The sequence below is a fragment of the Cetorhinus maximus genome, chromosome 2 (genome assembly GCF_964194155.1).
Source record: "Cetorhinus maximus chromosome 2, sCetMax3.hap1.1, whole genome shotgun sequence".
NCBI classification, from domain to species: domain Eukaryota; kingdom Metazoa; phylum Chordata; class Chondrichthyes; order Lamniformes; family Cetorhinidae; genus Cetorhinus; species Cetorhinus maximus.
The window spans coordinates 93,065,293-93,082,301 of record NC_135880.1 but is presented as its reverse complement, the minus strand read 5'-3'; the positions used below and the strand labels follow the sequence as shown (position 1 = coordinate 93,082,301).

Below are 17,009 nucleotides of genomic sequence, written 5' to 3'. Positions count from 1 at the left end.
TTGGTAATTGACATTATCATGGGTATGCCTGTCTTTTAAGGATAAAAATAAAAATTTCTTTGTAATCAGTAATGCTTAGTCAAGGTAGTAAACAACACAGATGAGGTTAATAAACACAAAGGGCAATAGACTAGAGGTGTACTGTTCAAGTTCTAGTTTTGGATTTGATCCTTGTCTAAGTAGTGTCCTTATCAATAAGTTCTAACACCAGCAGTTACCTCACGTATTGTCCCAATTAGCCACTATAATTTCAGAAGTTTGTAAAACCCAATACATAAATGGAATTTCCACTGATCTTCCCCTACAATTGTAGCAGTCATTCAGGAGAAAGTTTCTGCTATTAGTCTTTAATAAGAACTAGTTCAACTTTGCTTAAAAGGCAAATGAAGCAAAAGGTCTGGTCTCACTCTAGCATTTGAGAGACTCCAGTGTCCAGACAACCAGTGTCCAAAGTGTAATTCAGTCCAGGATACTGGAGCAAGGAAGAAGGTTGACGGTGATCTTGGAAGATCTCAATAGAGAAAAGACCCAAAATCATGAATCCATAAAAGCAGCATCTAGCAATATCCTGTAAGGTTTTTTTCATTCATGGGATATGGATGCCACTGATAAGGCCAGCATTTGTTTTCCATACCTAATGGTTTCTGTGAACATGGCGGTGAGCCACATCTTGCATACAATTGAGTGGCTTGTTAGGCCACTTCAAGAGCAGCTAAGAGTCAGCTATATACTGGTCTGGAGTGAGATATTGGCCAGGCCAGGTAAGAACAGCAGATTTTCTTCCCTAAAGGACATTAGTGAACCAGATGGGTTCATGATCACCACCATTGATGCTAGTATTTTTTAATTCCACATTTCATTTAATTAATTGAATTTAAATTTCAAAGCTGCCATTTGAACTCGTGTTTTTGGATCATTAGTCCAAGCCTCTGGAATACTAATCCAGTTACATAACCATGATGCTACCATACCCCTGAATGTAAAAGCAGCAAAGGTCAAATGCACCAACCCAGATTTTAATCTGAGTCGAAAGGCAAGCATGGGTTCAGCGAAGAGTCAGTGGGGTCCCACCGCAACTCTCCAGTGTATAACCCAACCATTTTAACTCCAGGGCCCAATTCCCAGCTGAATTCAACAGCAAATGGGGCAAGCATGGCAGCCACCATGGATTGGTGGGAATGGTCCCTGACTGTCAGGTAAGTAGCTCATTGAGGCTCCTGACAAAATTTTTGTTAGGTAACAGTATACTGCCATTAACATTATTGTTGGAGCATCATCACCACAAGGTCTGCAGAGCAATGTACAAAAGAAAACACCTTTTCAAAAGAACTAGGAATGGGAAACGAATGTGACCTTGCCAGCTTTATCCTAATTTTGGAATACACAATAAAAAAACAATGCTGATTCCATGAAAGCAGAAGTGGAAAACAGGGCAGGAAGTCATTATAGATTTCCACCACTTTCACAGCCATTGTATTTCCTGGCAGCACTTCTGCTGAATAGCAGAAGAATCTGCCCAAACATAGATGCATGCAGTTAAATGACACAGCAATGACTATGCATTGTTAAGTGTCAGCACTGCCATCATTACTGTCTTGGTAATGCTGGACATAAGTTATTCTACTAGCATGAGAGTCTATAGGCATGAGGAAAAGTGGAACAAAGTTTAAACAGCTATAGTGAGCACTTCAGTGGAGTGAGGAATGACCAATTTACAGAGATTTATTGCTTGAATTTTTCTTCAACAGTGAAAGAAAGAGCATAGTCCTTAGTGATACTGTCTGGCCATCTTAGCTGCCACAGGCATAGTAATCTTGCATTAAAATCTCATGAACAGGTACAGAAAATAATCAAAAAGGCTAATTGAATACTGGTCTTTATATCTAGAGGACAGGAATACAAGGGGGTTGGGAGTTCGGGGAGGTTGAAATCATGCTTCAGCTATACAAAGCCCTGGTTAGACAACACCTGGAATACTGCGAGAAATGTGGGCACCATATCTTAAGAAAGATATATCGGCCTTGGAGGGAGTGCAGCTTAGATTTACCAGAATGATACCTGGACCAAGGGTTAAGGTACAAAGAGACAGTACACAAACTAGGGTTGTATTCTCTGGAATGTAGGTTAAGGGGCAATTTGATAAAAGTTTTCAAGATATTAAAGAGAATAGATAGCATAAATTGGGGAAAACTATTTCCATTAAAATTGGAACCAGATCTTTCAGAAGTGAAGCTAGGAAACACTTATGTATGCAAAGGGTGATAGAAGTTTGAAACTTCCACAAAGGACAACTGAGACTGGATCAACATTAGTTTTAAACTGAGATTGATAGATTTTTGTTAACCAAAAGTAATAAGGGATATGGAGCAAAGGTGGGCACATTGAGTTAGGTTGCATACCAGTCATGAGCTCACTGAATGGTGCAACAGGCTTAAGAGGCGAAATGGCCTACTCCTGTTCCTATGACCCTAGCAACAAACATGCTGTTGGAGCATCATTGCCATATGACTGTAGAGCAATGCACAAAAAAAGTCACTATATTTTCAAAACAATTAGGAGTGAGCAATGAATGTGACCTTGCCAGCATAATCATAAATTTGGGAACACAATAAAAAACAACTATGATTCCATGGAGGATTATATTGCAGAAAGCAGAAGTGAAATATCTAGCTTACAAAAGCTGTTTATTATTGTGAAAACCCATTTGGTTTACTTGATGAATATCAATTTTAATTGAAAACATTTTAATGATGAAATAACCATTTGTATTTTTTTAAAGTTTACCTCAGGGATCATGACCAAACCAAAAGTTAATCCAAACAGAACCATATTAATTCCATACATCCATCTTAAGAATATGAAATATGAAGCAACTGACGAACCAAAGTGACCTGGTAAAACAATAACAAAAATATTATTGCAAACTATGAACAGGGAATTATTCCAGGAGTTAAAGAAAATGTGAAAATGATAAAACATCAACTTGGTAGCATCACAATACTATGGCAGCTGAAGAGGGAGGGAAGCATAAGGTAGATGCTCAATATTTGCTGATTCCAGCAGCATTATTATGGAGAGGCACTGAGCAGAAGACTCATTCGTGGCCAAGTTGAAGAAAAAGATCAGTGCAGGAACATTCCTGACCTTCTATCACTACCTTCTAGCAAACATTTTCAGGACAGCATGCATGAAACATAACTTTCCCCTCTGCCCTTTTCCCAAGACACACTAAAACCTCTACTCAATTTTTGTCCTGATCTGGGACTGAGTAGGTCAGTATGGCCTGAATATTCACAAAGACAGAAGGGTTCTGCGCCTTAGCCAAAATGGCACCAGAGCCTGGAATCTGGAAGTCCCATTCCCGAACCTGGCACCCACCATTTTTGCCGGGGGCGGGGGAGTGTGGTGGAATGGGGGCAGGACATGTTTCATACATCTGTGGTTCACGGAGGCAGCAGCACATTTAAAAGCGTAGCTGTCTTCACGCGGAAGCAATGTTCATTACTGGGATTTCTAAAACACAACATGGGTGGTTTATGAATTGGAGAAAAAGGTCCAAAGCTACTGGAGTTCTTTGGAGAGATCAGATACCCCTTTGGGATTATTAAGAGTAAACATGAATGTGCATAAAAAGCGGATAAGGTCTGTGGAACTGTCAAGCTCCATTTAAATCTCCTGCTCTTTAAATTTTGAAAAAAAAGCCAAGGCTACAGTTGAAAAAAATCAGTGCTTGTAATTTCAATGGATGTTTGTTGACATAAGTCTGAGGGTTATCATTATACCATTAGTGCTGCTTGTCTGTTCCACAACCTATCATTATCACAGTGGGGATGTGTATATTCACAGTTTGATTGACAGCTCCAAGTATATACAAAGGAATTAGCTGTCTTTGATGTGAACCTATGAATACAAATGTTTATTTTTATAAGGGATTAAGTACTTGAATGGAGTTAAATGTATTGAATAGGCCTTTATAAATAAGAATGTTTTCTAATATAATGGGACCGAGGTGAGGAGGAATTTCTTCAGTCAGAAGCTGGTAAATCTTTGGAATTCTCTACCCCAGAGGGCTGTGGAGGCTCAGTCACTGAGTATATTCAAGGCAGAGGTTGATAGATTTCTAGACACCAATGGCATTAAGGGATATGGGGTTAGTGCAGGAAGGTGACATTGAGGTAGAAGATCAATCATGGTCTATTTAAGTGGCGGAGCAGGCTTGAGAGGCCGATTGGCCAACTCCTGCTCCTATGCTCCTATATGGTGAAATCAGTAGTAGATACTTAGAACTTTATTTTATTTCATCTCAATATGGCTCCTGAGGTCTGCTCATTGTCGTTATTGGGTGAGTTGGCATTGAAGGTGCAAGGGCAAATGGTGGCTGGTGGGGGCATGGGTTGGCATGAGATGATGAGATGCCACTAAGTTGACATAGGGGCTGTAAAGGGCCATGGGGATGGGAGGGGTGTCATGGGTTTGCATGAAGGGTATGAGGGGCCATGGGGTAGATAGAGGGGCATGGGTTGGCATTGAGAGTATGAGGGTCTATGAGGGTGGGTGGGGACAATAAGATGGCATGAGTTGACGTAGATGGAGCATGGGGAAAGTGTGGGAGGTGAGGGAGTTTAAGAGGTGAGGGCTAGAGGGTTGTTTTTTTTAAACAGATTTTATTATAAATGGGATGAAGTCCCAGAGCACCGAGCTAGGCTTTTTAACCAGCCTGTCTCGGCACTCAGCAGTCCTTGTGGCTGCTTCCACAACATTTCCGGGGTAGCAGGCCCAGCTCCAGTTAGCACTAACCTGGAACCAAAATCTGGCCATTCGTGGAAGCTTTTCCTAAGTCAGGTTTGGATATTTGGGAATTTTCCTGACTCTGTGCACCCAATTCTGGAGTGAAAATTCTGCCCCATGTAACAAGCCCAATTCTGTAGCACTGAGTGCTTACATACCAATGGTTAGCATCACCCTGGCATGTTCACAACCCAATCAGGCCTATAGCTCTGCATCCTGTATTTGAATCACATGTAATAATAGGCAAGGCGGTGAGCCTATCACATATGTTCTGCACACTATAACACAAGCAAAACCCAGATCAAAGCATACAAGAGTAAGAATTTAACAAGCATTTGGACATCCCTTAACACAATCACATTGTAAATAAATATGCTGCCTCAGCCCTCCTCGTGGGGTTAGGGACATAAAGATATGATCCCACAGCACCACATCCCATGAGAGAATAAAAAATTCTAAGAAATATTGAACTTGTCCAGAGGTGGAATAATGCATTTCATTTTAAATATTTTTTCCTGCCTATAGGTATTTCCTGGTGCGCACTGATTTAGGGGTTGGTTTTAACTCCCAGCAAGCTTCAGATAGATGGACATTGGATGAATTCAAAACACACTTAATGTTCTGGATTTCAGGCCCAGTAATTTAACTCTTGCGTTAATTCCCAACTCCAGTCGGCTGCTTGTGTGAAACAGAAGGAAAGCAGCACTTGGCTGGTAAGTGGAAATAAGGGCAACCTGAAGCTGTCTGTTTCTCCTGGCCCAGAAAGAAAATATTTCAGCCTACCTTGAAGGACCTCTAAATCTTCCTGACAGATGTTGACTGGCTTCATTCTGATGAAAAAGTCATAGTGGCTTGCTCACACGTTGAGCTAAAATTCAACAAGGGCCCTCATTGATATCAGGGATCCCAAATTAGCATAATTATGAGGTCCTTGCCTGTTTGTGGCAGGTGTGTCCGCCACCAAACTGAAGTTTATCCACTAAAATTGTGGTCAGCAGGATTCAAGTGGGAAAAGGTGTTAAGACTTAATGGTCCATTTAAAGACCCTCTGCTCTATTCACACCAACAGGTTGCATTAAAATTCTTCCACTATAGTTAGAATAAGGCTCAGAATCAGGCCGCAAGCACCTGAATATGTTGCCATAAGAAGGTTAATGATCCCACGCAAAATGTCAAGCTCAGTGAATGCTGTGGCTCAGTTCATAGCACCCTCGCCTTTGAATCAGAGGGTTGTGGGTTCATGTCCCACTCCCAGAAACCAAGAACTGTGATTGTACTCGAAAGAGTTGCAATCTGTGACTGTTGATAACTCGAAAGAGTTTCAAATGCCATAAACTAATAACTGCAACACTACTGTCAGTCACTGCACATTTTACGCCCATCACTCACCTAACAACCTCTATCAATCAGAACTCATGCATATCATTCGCATGCTCTACTTCACCTGCACACTTAGCATTTCTGCAAGCATCACACCCACATCTAACAACCTGTGCATGATAGTCACATCTGCCAAATAGATTGCATGACACTTACTGACACACTTCCCTCTCTCTTACACAACAAGGTGACACAAAACTGGCAGCAGCAGGAGCTAACTGGAGGGGGACAGGAATGCTTGCACATCCCAAACCCCATTGAGGAGACAGTGCCGGACATTGGTGAAAAGGCCATTGAATAGACCATGTTCAGTGGCAAGACTGAAATCAGTGAAGATGATGTTATCCTCGTACCTAATCCTCCTTTTCACATCCCACTTCCCCTCATCCCACACTCTCTTCTGATTTAGTTGCAAGTGGTGTTAGCATGCACCTCTTACTTCCCCCCTCCCCTAATCACATCCTTGTCCTTGTGCCTTTTTCTTTTCCAAGAGATGCAACTGGCCAGGCAATGAAGGAAAAATCAAGGAGAGAGCGATGATGAAGATACACCATCACTTGATTTCACACTCGCAGCTATCAGCTCAGATACTGACAATGCACCTATCTTAGACAATAGATTAGACACAAGATCTGCACGTGGAGAGGCACGAGAAACTAATAAACTGCAGCCAGGGCAATGAGAGGACATAGTTGAGGACTTTGAAGAGACATTGTACAGAAGAGCCCTGCTGGAATGCACAACTCAAGGCCTGATGCTTTAGGAAGCCTGCCAGAATGCATAGAGAGCTTCAGCACCAGTGGCATAGGGTTTTGCAAAGAGCTTGAGACTATCCTTTCCAGCACGGAAGAGATGTAGTGTCTAATAGCCAATCTCAAAATCTCTATTTCAGCACTAGCAGCAGCCACACAAAGTCTCAGTACTGGAGTGGGAGTTCAGGTTGCTGTCATGCAAGGTCAGCTTGCAACAATGTAATGTCAGACTACAGTGCTCAAAGTGAGTTGCAGCATGCTGAATAAGCCCCAGTATTCTGTCCTCAACAGATCACTAGGTTTGCTAAAGTGATGCCCTAGGGCACAAACCTGCAGTCCTCTCTCAGAATGACAGCATTCGTGCTCCCAACACTATGACTCCATCAGTGTCCATGCTGTTGCTGTTATCCCCTGGTACTTCTGATATTATAGCACTCCCTCTACTGAACCCAAATGTCAGCCTAGATTGTGCTCTCAGGTCATGGAGAAGGACTTGTACTCATAACCATCTGGTGCTCGGTCAAACTGACACATATAATACAATGCTACTGAAAATGAAACATATATTGATTGTAATATTTTAATACTCACAATGTGAGACATGTCAGTAGTAGGAAATGGTGTATTTGAGCATCAAATATTTCCAGCTCAGTTACAGTTGGGATTAAATGTTATGCAATCCCTCTATTTTGCCCAACAATGTGCCCTAACCCAACCTCAGAAATGCATTCATTAGTATGGCATTCCTGGTTTACACTTGAGACTTCTGTGAGTGAAGCTGCCAATTAGAGTAAATTTGATGTTTAGCTGAACCAGTTGGGAATGGGATTCAGAACCCCATATTATTTCATGAGCTCTTATGCCTTGCCAGAGGTCGGAAGTGGAGATGTTTGCTGATGATTGCACAATGTTCAGCATCATTCGCGACTCCTCTGATACTGAAGTAGTCCATATCCAAATGCAGCAAGACCTGGACAATATCCAGGCTTGGACTGACAAGTGGCAAGTAACATTAGCGTCACACAAGTGCCAGGCAATGACCATCTCCAACAAGAGAGAATCTAACTATTGCCCTTTGACATTCAATGGCATTACCATCACTGAATCCCGCACTATCAACATCCTGGGGGGGGTGGGGGGGTTACTGTTGACCAGGAACTGAACTGGACTAGCCATATAAATACTGTAGCTACAAGATCAGGTCAGAGGCTAGGAATCCTGTGGCGAGTAACTCACCCCCTGGCTCCCCAAAAAGCCTGTCCACCATCTACAAGGCACAAGTCAGGAGTGTGACAGAATACTCTACACCTGCCTGGATAAGTGCAGCTTCAACAACACTCAAGAAGCTTGACACCATCCAGGACAAAGCAGCCCACTTGATTGGTACCCCATCCACAAACATTCACTCCCTCCACCACCGACGCATAGTGGCAACAGTGTGTACCATCTACAAGATGCACTGCAGCAACTCACTAAGCCTCCTTAGACAGCACCTTCCAAACCTACGACCACTACCATCTAGAAGAACAAGGGCAGCAGACATATGGGAACACCACCACCTGGAAGCTCCCCTCCAAGTCACTCACCATCCTGACTTGGAAATATATCACCGTTCCTTCGCTGTTGCTGGGTTAAAATCCTGGAACTCCCTCCCTAACAGCACTGTGGGTGTACCTACACCACATGAACTGCAGTGGTTCTAGAAGGCAGCTCACCACCACCTTCGCAAGGGCAATTAGGGATGGGCAATAAATTTTGCCCTAGCCAGCGTGTCCACATCCCATGAAAGGATTTTTTTTAAATCTGTCTGGGATGGAGTCAACCTTGAAATTCCAGCAGTGGCTAGGATAAGGTGCTATCCAGAGGATTGGTTTAACAATAATCCAGAGAATATGAGTTCAAATCACATTCACTAAATTCAGTTGTGTCAAACTATTATAAATAATTCAGGGTAACTAAGAATGGACAATAACTACCACCCTTGTTAGCAAAACCCAAATCCCAAGAATTAACTTTTTTAAAAACAAAAATGTAAAAGTGAAATATGCATATATAAATGACTTGAATCTTGGAATACAAAGTAGAATTTCAAAATTTTCCTATGATATCAAACTTGGAGGAGTAAGGATGACACAAATTGCCTGCAACATGACATAGGTAGGCTAACAGAATGGGCAGACAAGTAGCAGATAGAATTTAAAACAGAAAAGAGTGAGATGATGCATTTTGACATAAGGGATGGGGAGAGGCAATATAGACTTAATGGCACAGTTCTAAAAAGTGTGCAGGACATATTGAAGAGAATAGTTAATAAAGCATATGGGATCCTGGGCTTCATAAATAGAGGCATTGAGTACAAAAGTAGGGAAGTTATGCTGAACCTTTATAAATGGTTATGCCCTAACTCGGGTTTGCGTCCAATCCTTTAGGAAGGGTGCTAGAGGAAATTTATCAGAATGATTCCAGGGTTGGCGGATTTTAGTTACAAGTTTAGGTTGGAAAAACTGGGGTTGTTCTCCTTGGAGCAAAGGAGATTGAGGGAGATTTGATAGAGATGTGCAAGCTTAGGACAAATTTGGATAAGGTAGACAAGGGAAAACTGTAACAAAAACAAAAATACTTGGAAAAACTCAGCAGGTCTGACAGCATCTGCGGAGAGGAACATAGTTGATGTTTCGAGTCCATATGACTCTTCATCAGAACTAAGGAAATAGAGAAAGTAGGTGAAATATAAGCTGGTAGAGGGGGATGGGACAGGTGGAGCTGGATAGAGGGCCTGTGATAGGTGAAGGCAAAGAAGAGATTGCCAAAGATGTCATAGACAAAAGGACAAAGGGGTGTTGACCGGTGGTGATATTATCTGAGGAATGTGCAAATGGGGACATTAAGGGTAGCAAGCAGGACAAGCAAGTGGCAGATGGCCCTCGTGGGGGTGGGGTGGGGGGAAGGGTTCGAAATGGGCTAAAAGGTGGAGATAAAACAATAGATCGAAATAAATTTTAAAATAGGTGGGAAAAGAAAAATATTGTTTTTTAAATATATAAATTATTGGAAAAAGGGGGATTGGAAAGGGGGTGGGGATGGAGGAGAGAGTTCATGATCTGAAGTTGTTGAACTCAATATTAAGTCCGGAAGGCTGTAAAGTGCCTAGTCGGAAAATGAGGTGCTGTTCCTCCAGTTTGCGTTGAGCTTCACTGGAACATTGCAGCAGGCCAAGGACAGACATGTGGGCATGAGAGCAGGGTGGTGTGTTGAAATGGCAAGCAACAGGGAGGAAAACTGTTCTCTTGCACTGATGGTACAAGGACTAAGAAATACAGGTATAAGGTTTTGGGAAAGAGATACGGGGGAAATGTGAGGAAGAACAGATACACAGCGAGGCACAATTTCAAAATTTGTGGATGACACAAAACTTGGAAGCATTGAGAACTGTGAGGAGGATAGTGTAGAACTTCAAAAGCACTTAGACAGGTTGATGGAATTGTTACAGACAGGAGGGTGTTTAATTTAGAACAGCCATGATTTCTCCACTCACTACCCGTCCATAAACAGAAAGGTGTTTTTTATTTTTGATTTCCTCCATTATAAATGGTGACGTATTTTCCCCAATGCTTTGGGTTTGGAATGGTCCAATCCACCATTAATAACGCCACAGCAAACTCGAGGTAGGGTAAAATAAGAGGGGTAGTTTATTTTACACATAAATGGGGTTTTGCAACATCCGTAATCCTGTATTCCCTAGTCCTTGTACCATCAATTAATGAGACCAGCTTTTCCTTGTCTACCTTATCCAAATCTGTCAAAAGCTTTCACATCTCTATCAAATCTCCCTCAATCTCCTTTGCTCCAAGTAGAACAAGCTCAGTTTTTGCATTCATACAACAAAAGAGAGATAATGGAAAGAAAGGGGGTCAGGGCAGAGACCATGATAAGAATAAGAATTATGGTTTCACATGAGTCCAGAGACAAGAATTAAAGTCCAATGAGGAATTCTTTTGCAGAATTTGACTGGCTGAAAAACCAACTGTGTAAGATTAATTTTTCTGGCGTTGTCGATGTCCCAAGGTGAAGTAGGCACACAGAGATTGAATCAGTTCTGTAGGCAATAGCACAAAATCTTCCCAGCAGAGTCAGGCTAGATGGTGGCCAGTTGTTCAACCTGGCCAGAGCTTGCTTCTGTATTGCCTGCCCTTCAAATGTTAAATAGCAGGCTGAAGATGGAATCCGAAAGCCGTATAATTAAAGCAATTCAAACAGCTCGAGTCTTGGTCATGTGACAGAGTGGTTTCGGATCCAGCTATTCAGCTAATGAAGCTCCCCTGATTAAAACCAATTGTGTTTTGAGCCGGTAACTGTGGAACTATTAGCACAACATTGGAGATGAGGCGTCACAAATAGGTCTGCCTTTGTTCATAGCTGACTGGTTCAGATGTCTCGTCTACTATCCTTTGTGTTAGCTTGGCAGGAATATTTATACAATGCAAGGAATGTTACATTCCAGGTGTTTTTTGTGTTAGCCTTTGTCCATTCTTAAAAGAAAAATAATAATTTTATAAAGTAGCCAGGATGACATAGATGTATATATTTTTATTCAATCATGGGATGTGGGCTTTGCTGGCTGGGCCAGCATTTATTGCCCATCCCTAGTTGCCCTTGAGAAGGTGGTGGTGAGCTGCCTTGTTGAACTGCTGCAATCCATGTGGTGTAGGTACACCCACAGTGCTGCTAGGAAGGGAGTTCCAGGATTTTGACCCAGCGACAGTGAAGGAACGGTGATATATTTCCAAGTCAGGATGGTGAGCGTATTCCTTCGTGTTTTCTGATCATGACAGAATGGATGTACAAGAGGCAGATGAAATGGAATGCATAGAAGTGTGAAGTGATTCACTTTGTTTGGAAGAACATGGAAAGGTAAAGTAAAATAAAGGATAGAATTCTAAAGGGGGTGCAGGAGCAGAGGGACCTGGAGATATATATATATATATATATATATATGCATAAATCATTGAAAGTGGCAGGATAGATTTACTAATAGTGGCATAGAGTACAAAAGCAAGGAAGTTATGTTAAACTTGTATAGAACACTGATTTGAACTGAGCTGGAGTAGTACATCCAGTTCTGGGTGCCAGAGTTTAGAAAGGGTGTGAAGGCATAAGAGAGAGTGCAGAAAACAATCACGGGAATGCTTCCAGGCATGAGGAACTTCAGTTACTTAGATAGATTGGAGAAGTTGGAACTGTTTTCCGTGGAGAAGAAAAGGCTGAGAGGAGATTTAATAAAGATATTCAAAATCAAGAGGGCTCTAGACATAATAGATAGGGAGAAACTGTTACCTTTGGTGGAAGGATCAAGAACAAAAGGCCGCAGATTTAAGGTAATTGGGAACATGAGGAAAAACTTTTTCTGCAGTAAGTGGTTAGGGTCTGGAATGCACTGCCCAACAATGTATTGGAGGCAGGTTCAATCAATGCATTCAAGAGGGAATTGGATTATTATCTGAAAAGGAGGTATGTGCAGGGCTACAGGGAGAAGGTGGGGAGTGGCACCAGGTGAATTTCTCCTTCGGAGACCCAGCACAGGCATGATGGGCTGAATAGCCTCCTTCTGTGCTGTGATTCTGAGTGGTAATGACCTGAAACTTGCTGTCCAAGAGGGTGGTTGATGCAGAAACACTCAATGATTTCAAAAGAAATTGGATGGGCCCTGGAAGGATATAAACCTCCAGTGTGACGGGGATCAAGCAGGGGAATGAAACTGACTGGATTACTCCCTGGTGAGCCGGCATGGACCCAATGGGGCAAATGGTCTCCTTCTGTGCCATAAGTAACTTCATGGCTCTATGGCTATATGACTATTTCAAAAAAGAAGAAAAAATGAAAGGAAAAATATTAAGATTTAGTGAATCTAAATTTATGCTAAGAACATTAACATAAAAATTTTCAAGAATTTTACAAATACCAATTACCATGCTAGATTAACTTCATACTCTGACAACTAAGCAAGTGCATTTTGTAAGAGACTTTATATTACTGTCTGTTCCGCTTACTTTCAATCTCTTTTATTTTCATTTCCCATGGAATACAAGCAGTTTTGAAGTTCTCAAAGTCACGCTGAAATTTCATCCATTTCTGAAAGTAAAAATGCAAGATATGTGGCCAATTTTTCACTAAAAATGAGAGTTTTAATCTTCTGACAATTCATTCTCCTTTAATTGTCTATTCACAAAACACGACAGCAGACAAGTAGCCTGTTTTCAGACCAGTGCAATACTTGAATTAGAAACAGAAAATGGTGGAAGCAATCAGCAAGTTTGGCAGCATCTATAGAGAAAGAAACAAAGTTTACATTTCAGGTAGATGACCTTTCATCAGAACTTGTATTTTCTATTTTTATTTGAGATTTCCAGCATCCACGGTATTTTGTTTTTGTATTAATGCCATTCTTGAATTAGCTGTTAGCAGCAAAATAATTAACTCTCCCTGACCACTGTCTGAAGCCTTTGTTTATTAATTCATTTACGGGATGTGGGTATCACTGCACAAGTCCAGCATTAATTTCCCATCCCTAATTGCCATTGAGAAGCTGGTGAAGCTGCAACCAGTGTGCTATTAGATAGGGAGTTCCATCTGACCGAGCAATGATGAAGGAATTTCTACATATTTCCAAATCAGGATGGTGGGAGACTTGGAGAGGAACTTCGAGATTGTGGTGTTCCCATGCGTCTGCTGCCTTTGCCCTTCTAAAAGGTAGAGACCATGGGTTTGGAAGGTGCTTTCAAAGGGGCCTTGGTGAGTTGCTGCAGTGCATCTTGTAGTTGGTACGCACTGTTGCCACCGTGCATTGGTGGTGGAAGGAGTGAATACTTAAGATGGTGGGTGGATGCCAATCAAGTGGGCTGCTTGGTTCTAGATGGCGATGAACATCTTGAGCACTGTTGGAGCTGCACACATCCAGGCAAGTGGATTCCATCACACTGCTGACTTGTGCGTTGGAAAGGCTTCAGTGAGTCAGAAGCTTAGTTACTTGCCACAGAATACCCAGCCTCTGAACTGCCCACATGGCCACAGTATTTATGTGGCTGATCCAGTTAAAGTTTTGGTCAATGATGATTCCCAGGTTATTGGTGGTTGGGGATTCAATGATGGTAATGCTCTTACTAAACTTTTCCATCTCTGCATCTCTCTCCTCCTTTAAGATTTTTTTTAAAACCTACCTAACTGACCAAGCTTTTGTCCACCTGCACTAATATCTCCTTATGTGGCTTGGTGCCAAGTTTAGTTTGAGAAGGCTCCTGTGAAGCACCTTGTGATATTTTACTATGCTAAAGGCACTATAGAAATGCAAATTTTTGTTTGATTTTCCCTTTGTCCCTCTGGGAATAGCATTAAATCTTGGCTTGGTGCTTTTCCAGCAGTTCAGTTGATCTCACGGTTGTATTGCATTAGAGAAAATCAAAGATTTATTTACCTATCCTTGTTAGAAATACACATTTGGATTCAGGCTCAAGCTTTAAACATAAGATTCTGAATTTTCAATTTTAACTCCATGCCGTCGAATTGAATCAACCATGCTCTTCAATGCATATCCTGAAAGTAAGTTCTAAACAGTAATAATTCACTTTATGCTTACAATTCTGTAAAAGTTCCACTCCTATACATGGGAACAAGAGTGGATCATTTGGTCCCTCGAGACTATCCCTTCATTCTACTAGATCAAGGCTGATCTGCACCTCAACTGCCTTTGCTCTAGACCCCTGACAACTTTAAACTAATAAAAATCTATCAATAATCATGGATGAATCTGTAGCAGTTTTTTTTTAGAAAATTCCCACTAAGGTGGGTCTGCTTACCTATTAACCCAAAGTCAGATTACTCAACAGATTGGGAACAGCAATAATGACAAATCTACTGAGTACACACTGAGGTGAGCTGCATGGGATCCTGTTGTTGAATGAATGATGGAAATGTCCTAATTTTCAGATGAAAGCATCAAATGTGTCATAGGTGACTACTAATGGGAATTGGGCTCAGGGTTCTGTGGATTATCATATCATATTTCTATTGAGGTTTGGCTGTATGGACATGACTGAAAATGAAGCTGTTAAGAAGCATCTTCTTTTCAAGCCAACTCTCATAATCCCCAAACTTGTAGCCTCTACCACCTAGAAGGACAGTGCAGCATGTGCACCAGGTGCACGGAAACATCGTCACCTCTACATGCTTTTGTTACATACCATCCTGACTTGGACATATATCATCACTGCGTTAACATCTTGATCTCTCTACCCAACAGTATTGTGGAAATACCTTAACCGCATGTCCTGTAGCCTTTCAAAAAGAAGCTGGGTTCACCATCACATCCTCAAGGACAACTAGGGATGGGCAATAAATGCTGGCCTTGCCAGTGACGCATATATCCTGAGGATTATTTTTTTTTCAATACATTTGTTTAAGGGCCAGGTTGGAGGAGGGGTATTGTCAGGAAGATATAATAGTGCTACTGGAATTTAGTGGAAAATAGTGGTGTGTGCGCGTGTGTGACTTAATTGGATTAAAGGCAGCTGGTCTAGATGCAACAAAAGATAAGTAGGTTTGAAATGTTAAGTAGGTAAACATGGGGGAGGTTTAGAATTTTAGGTGTAAAAGGACATTTGCATTTTAAATAAACCAGACTAAATTGTTTTCAAAGGAGGGGTGAAATGTGTCACCTAGTCAGGTGAAGTTCAGAAACAGGGGGAGAATTTTCCGTTTGCCGGGCGGGCGGACCCGACCAACTCGGCGGCAGGCAGGAAGCCGATCGCCGCCGGCAAAACGCACTGCGCTGCCATTTTCTGCATTCGGGCCAATTAAGGCCCATCCAGCTGGTTAGCGACTTCCATGGAGAACGGGAAAATAGTCACAGGGCGGGCGGCTTCAGACTGCCGGTTCCAATGGGAGTGAGGGAGGGAGCTGTGGTGGTTCCAGAGGAGCATGAGCATCAGGAGAGGCCAGCCGAGGCCACTGTGCCCTTCAATTCTCTGATGCTTGTCCTTGCTGTCCTCCTGCAAGAGGTTTCCAGCCATCAGCATGTGTTATATCCGGAGGATGGGAGGAGGAGGACCCCCCATGTCACCAGTCAGGTGTGGGAGGAGGTTGGTGACACTGTAAGTGCTCCCCTCCCTCCGCACCCCCACATCTTGCTGTCGTTACTGCATTGGGCATTTGGCGCATGCTGGGTGGGCAAACGGGTACTGACCATGCTTACATCAGCCTTAGTGGTTGAGGAGAAGATGGGTTCTCCCCGCAGCATATGTTGGTGTTTGTCGCAATTGGGGGCAACCTGCAGGGGAGGCCGCAAAACACATATTCAGAACTCCAACACATGTCATATTGATGGTGATGAGATGGTGCAAGGAGTGCCTCAAGATGTTGTGGCCAAGTGCCATTTGCTGGCATCGGCGCCGCACCTAGTAGCGCCTCCTTGCCATGGGCACTAAGACGCGTGTGCTATTCAAAGTGATGGACGCTGAATGTGTCCAAGGTGGCCATTGGGGGAGGGGGTTGGGAGAAGCCATACTATCTTCTGGGGACTGATCACCAGTTGTGTGGATAGGAGCCGCTGGAGGCCTCAGATGGGCCACTGTGGTTGGGGTGCGGCGTGCGCGTGCAGAGTACATGAGCGATCAGCCCCAATAAATCCTCTTCTCTGTTCTGCAGGCAAAAAGTCAACACAATCTTTGGGAGCGTCAGAGGACTGGAGGTGGGCACGCCCTGCTCCAGCAGCTCACAACATTCAAGGAGCAGGCCAAGGAGCTGGGGAGGAGGCAGGAGGCCAGGGTGGCCGGGGGCAGCGAGGCTGGGGTCCAGCGGCCAGGTATTTGAGGTCCACAGTCCCATACACTCTGTCTGCCCACCATCCAAACCACTGATGATTGCTGCAATCGTTAATGCTGCAACACTGCTCGCTCACAGACTGATACAGTCTGACGTGTAGGTCATACACAAAAGTCCTTCGGCCCTTGAGGATTCGCGTTTCCACCACCTTCCAAAGTCACCTTATGTGACCACTATCCATCGCTACTGCACAGCCAAAGACTTATTGCATCTTAG

The 17,009-nt window shown here is 42.8% G+C and overlaps 2 protein-coding genes across 2 annotated transcripts in view; one reads left to right on the top strand and one right to left on the bottom strand.

Moving 5' to 3' along the window:
• Positions 1-17,009, top strand: part of LOC144695939 (AN1-type zinc finger protein 5-like) — a 506,091-nt gene that overhangs the window by 319,561 nt on the left and 169,521 nt on the right. The gene's annotated exons all lie outside the window — the stretch shown is intronic.
• LOC144691242 (transmembrane channel-like protein 1) overlaps positions 1-17,009 on the bottom strand; it is a 113,570-nt gene that overhangs the window by 67,965 nt on the left and 28,596 nt on the right. Inside the window, exons 9-10 of the mRNA XM_078559290.1 lie at positions 12,968-13,049; positions 2,785-2,891 (exon numbers count right to left, since the gene is read on the bottom strand). Of these exons, the coding sequence (XP_078415416.1) occupies positions 2,785-2,891; positions 12,968-13,049 (189 nt within the window). The remainder of the gene's footprint in view (positions 1-2,784; positions 2,892-12,967; positions 13,050-17,009) is intronic.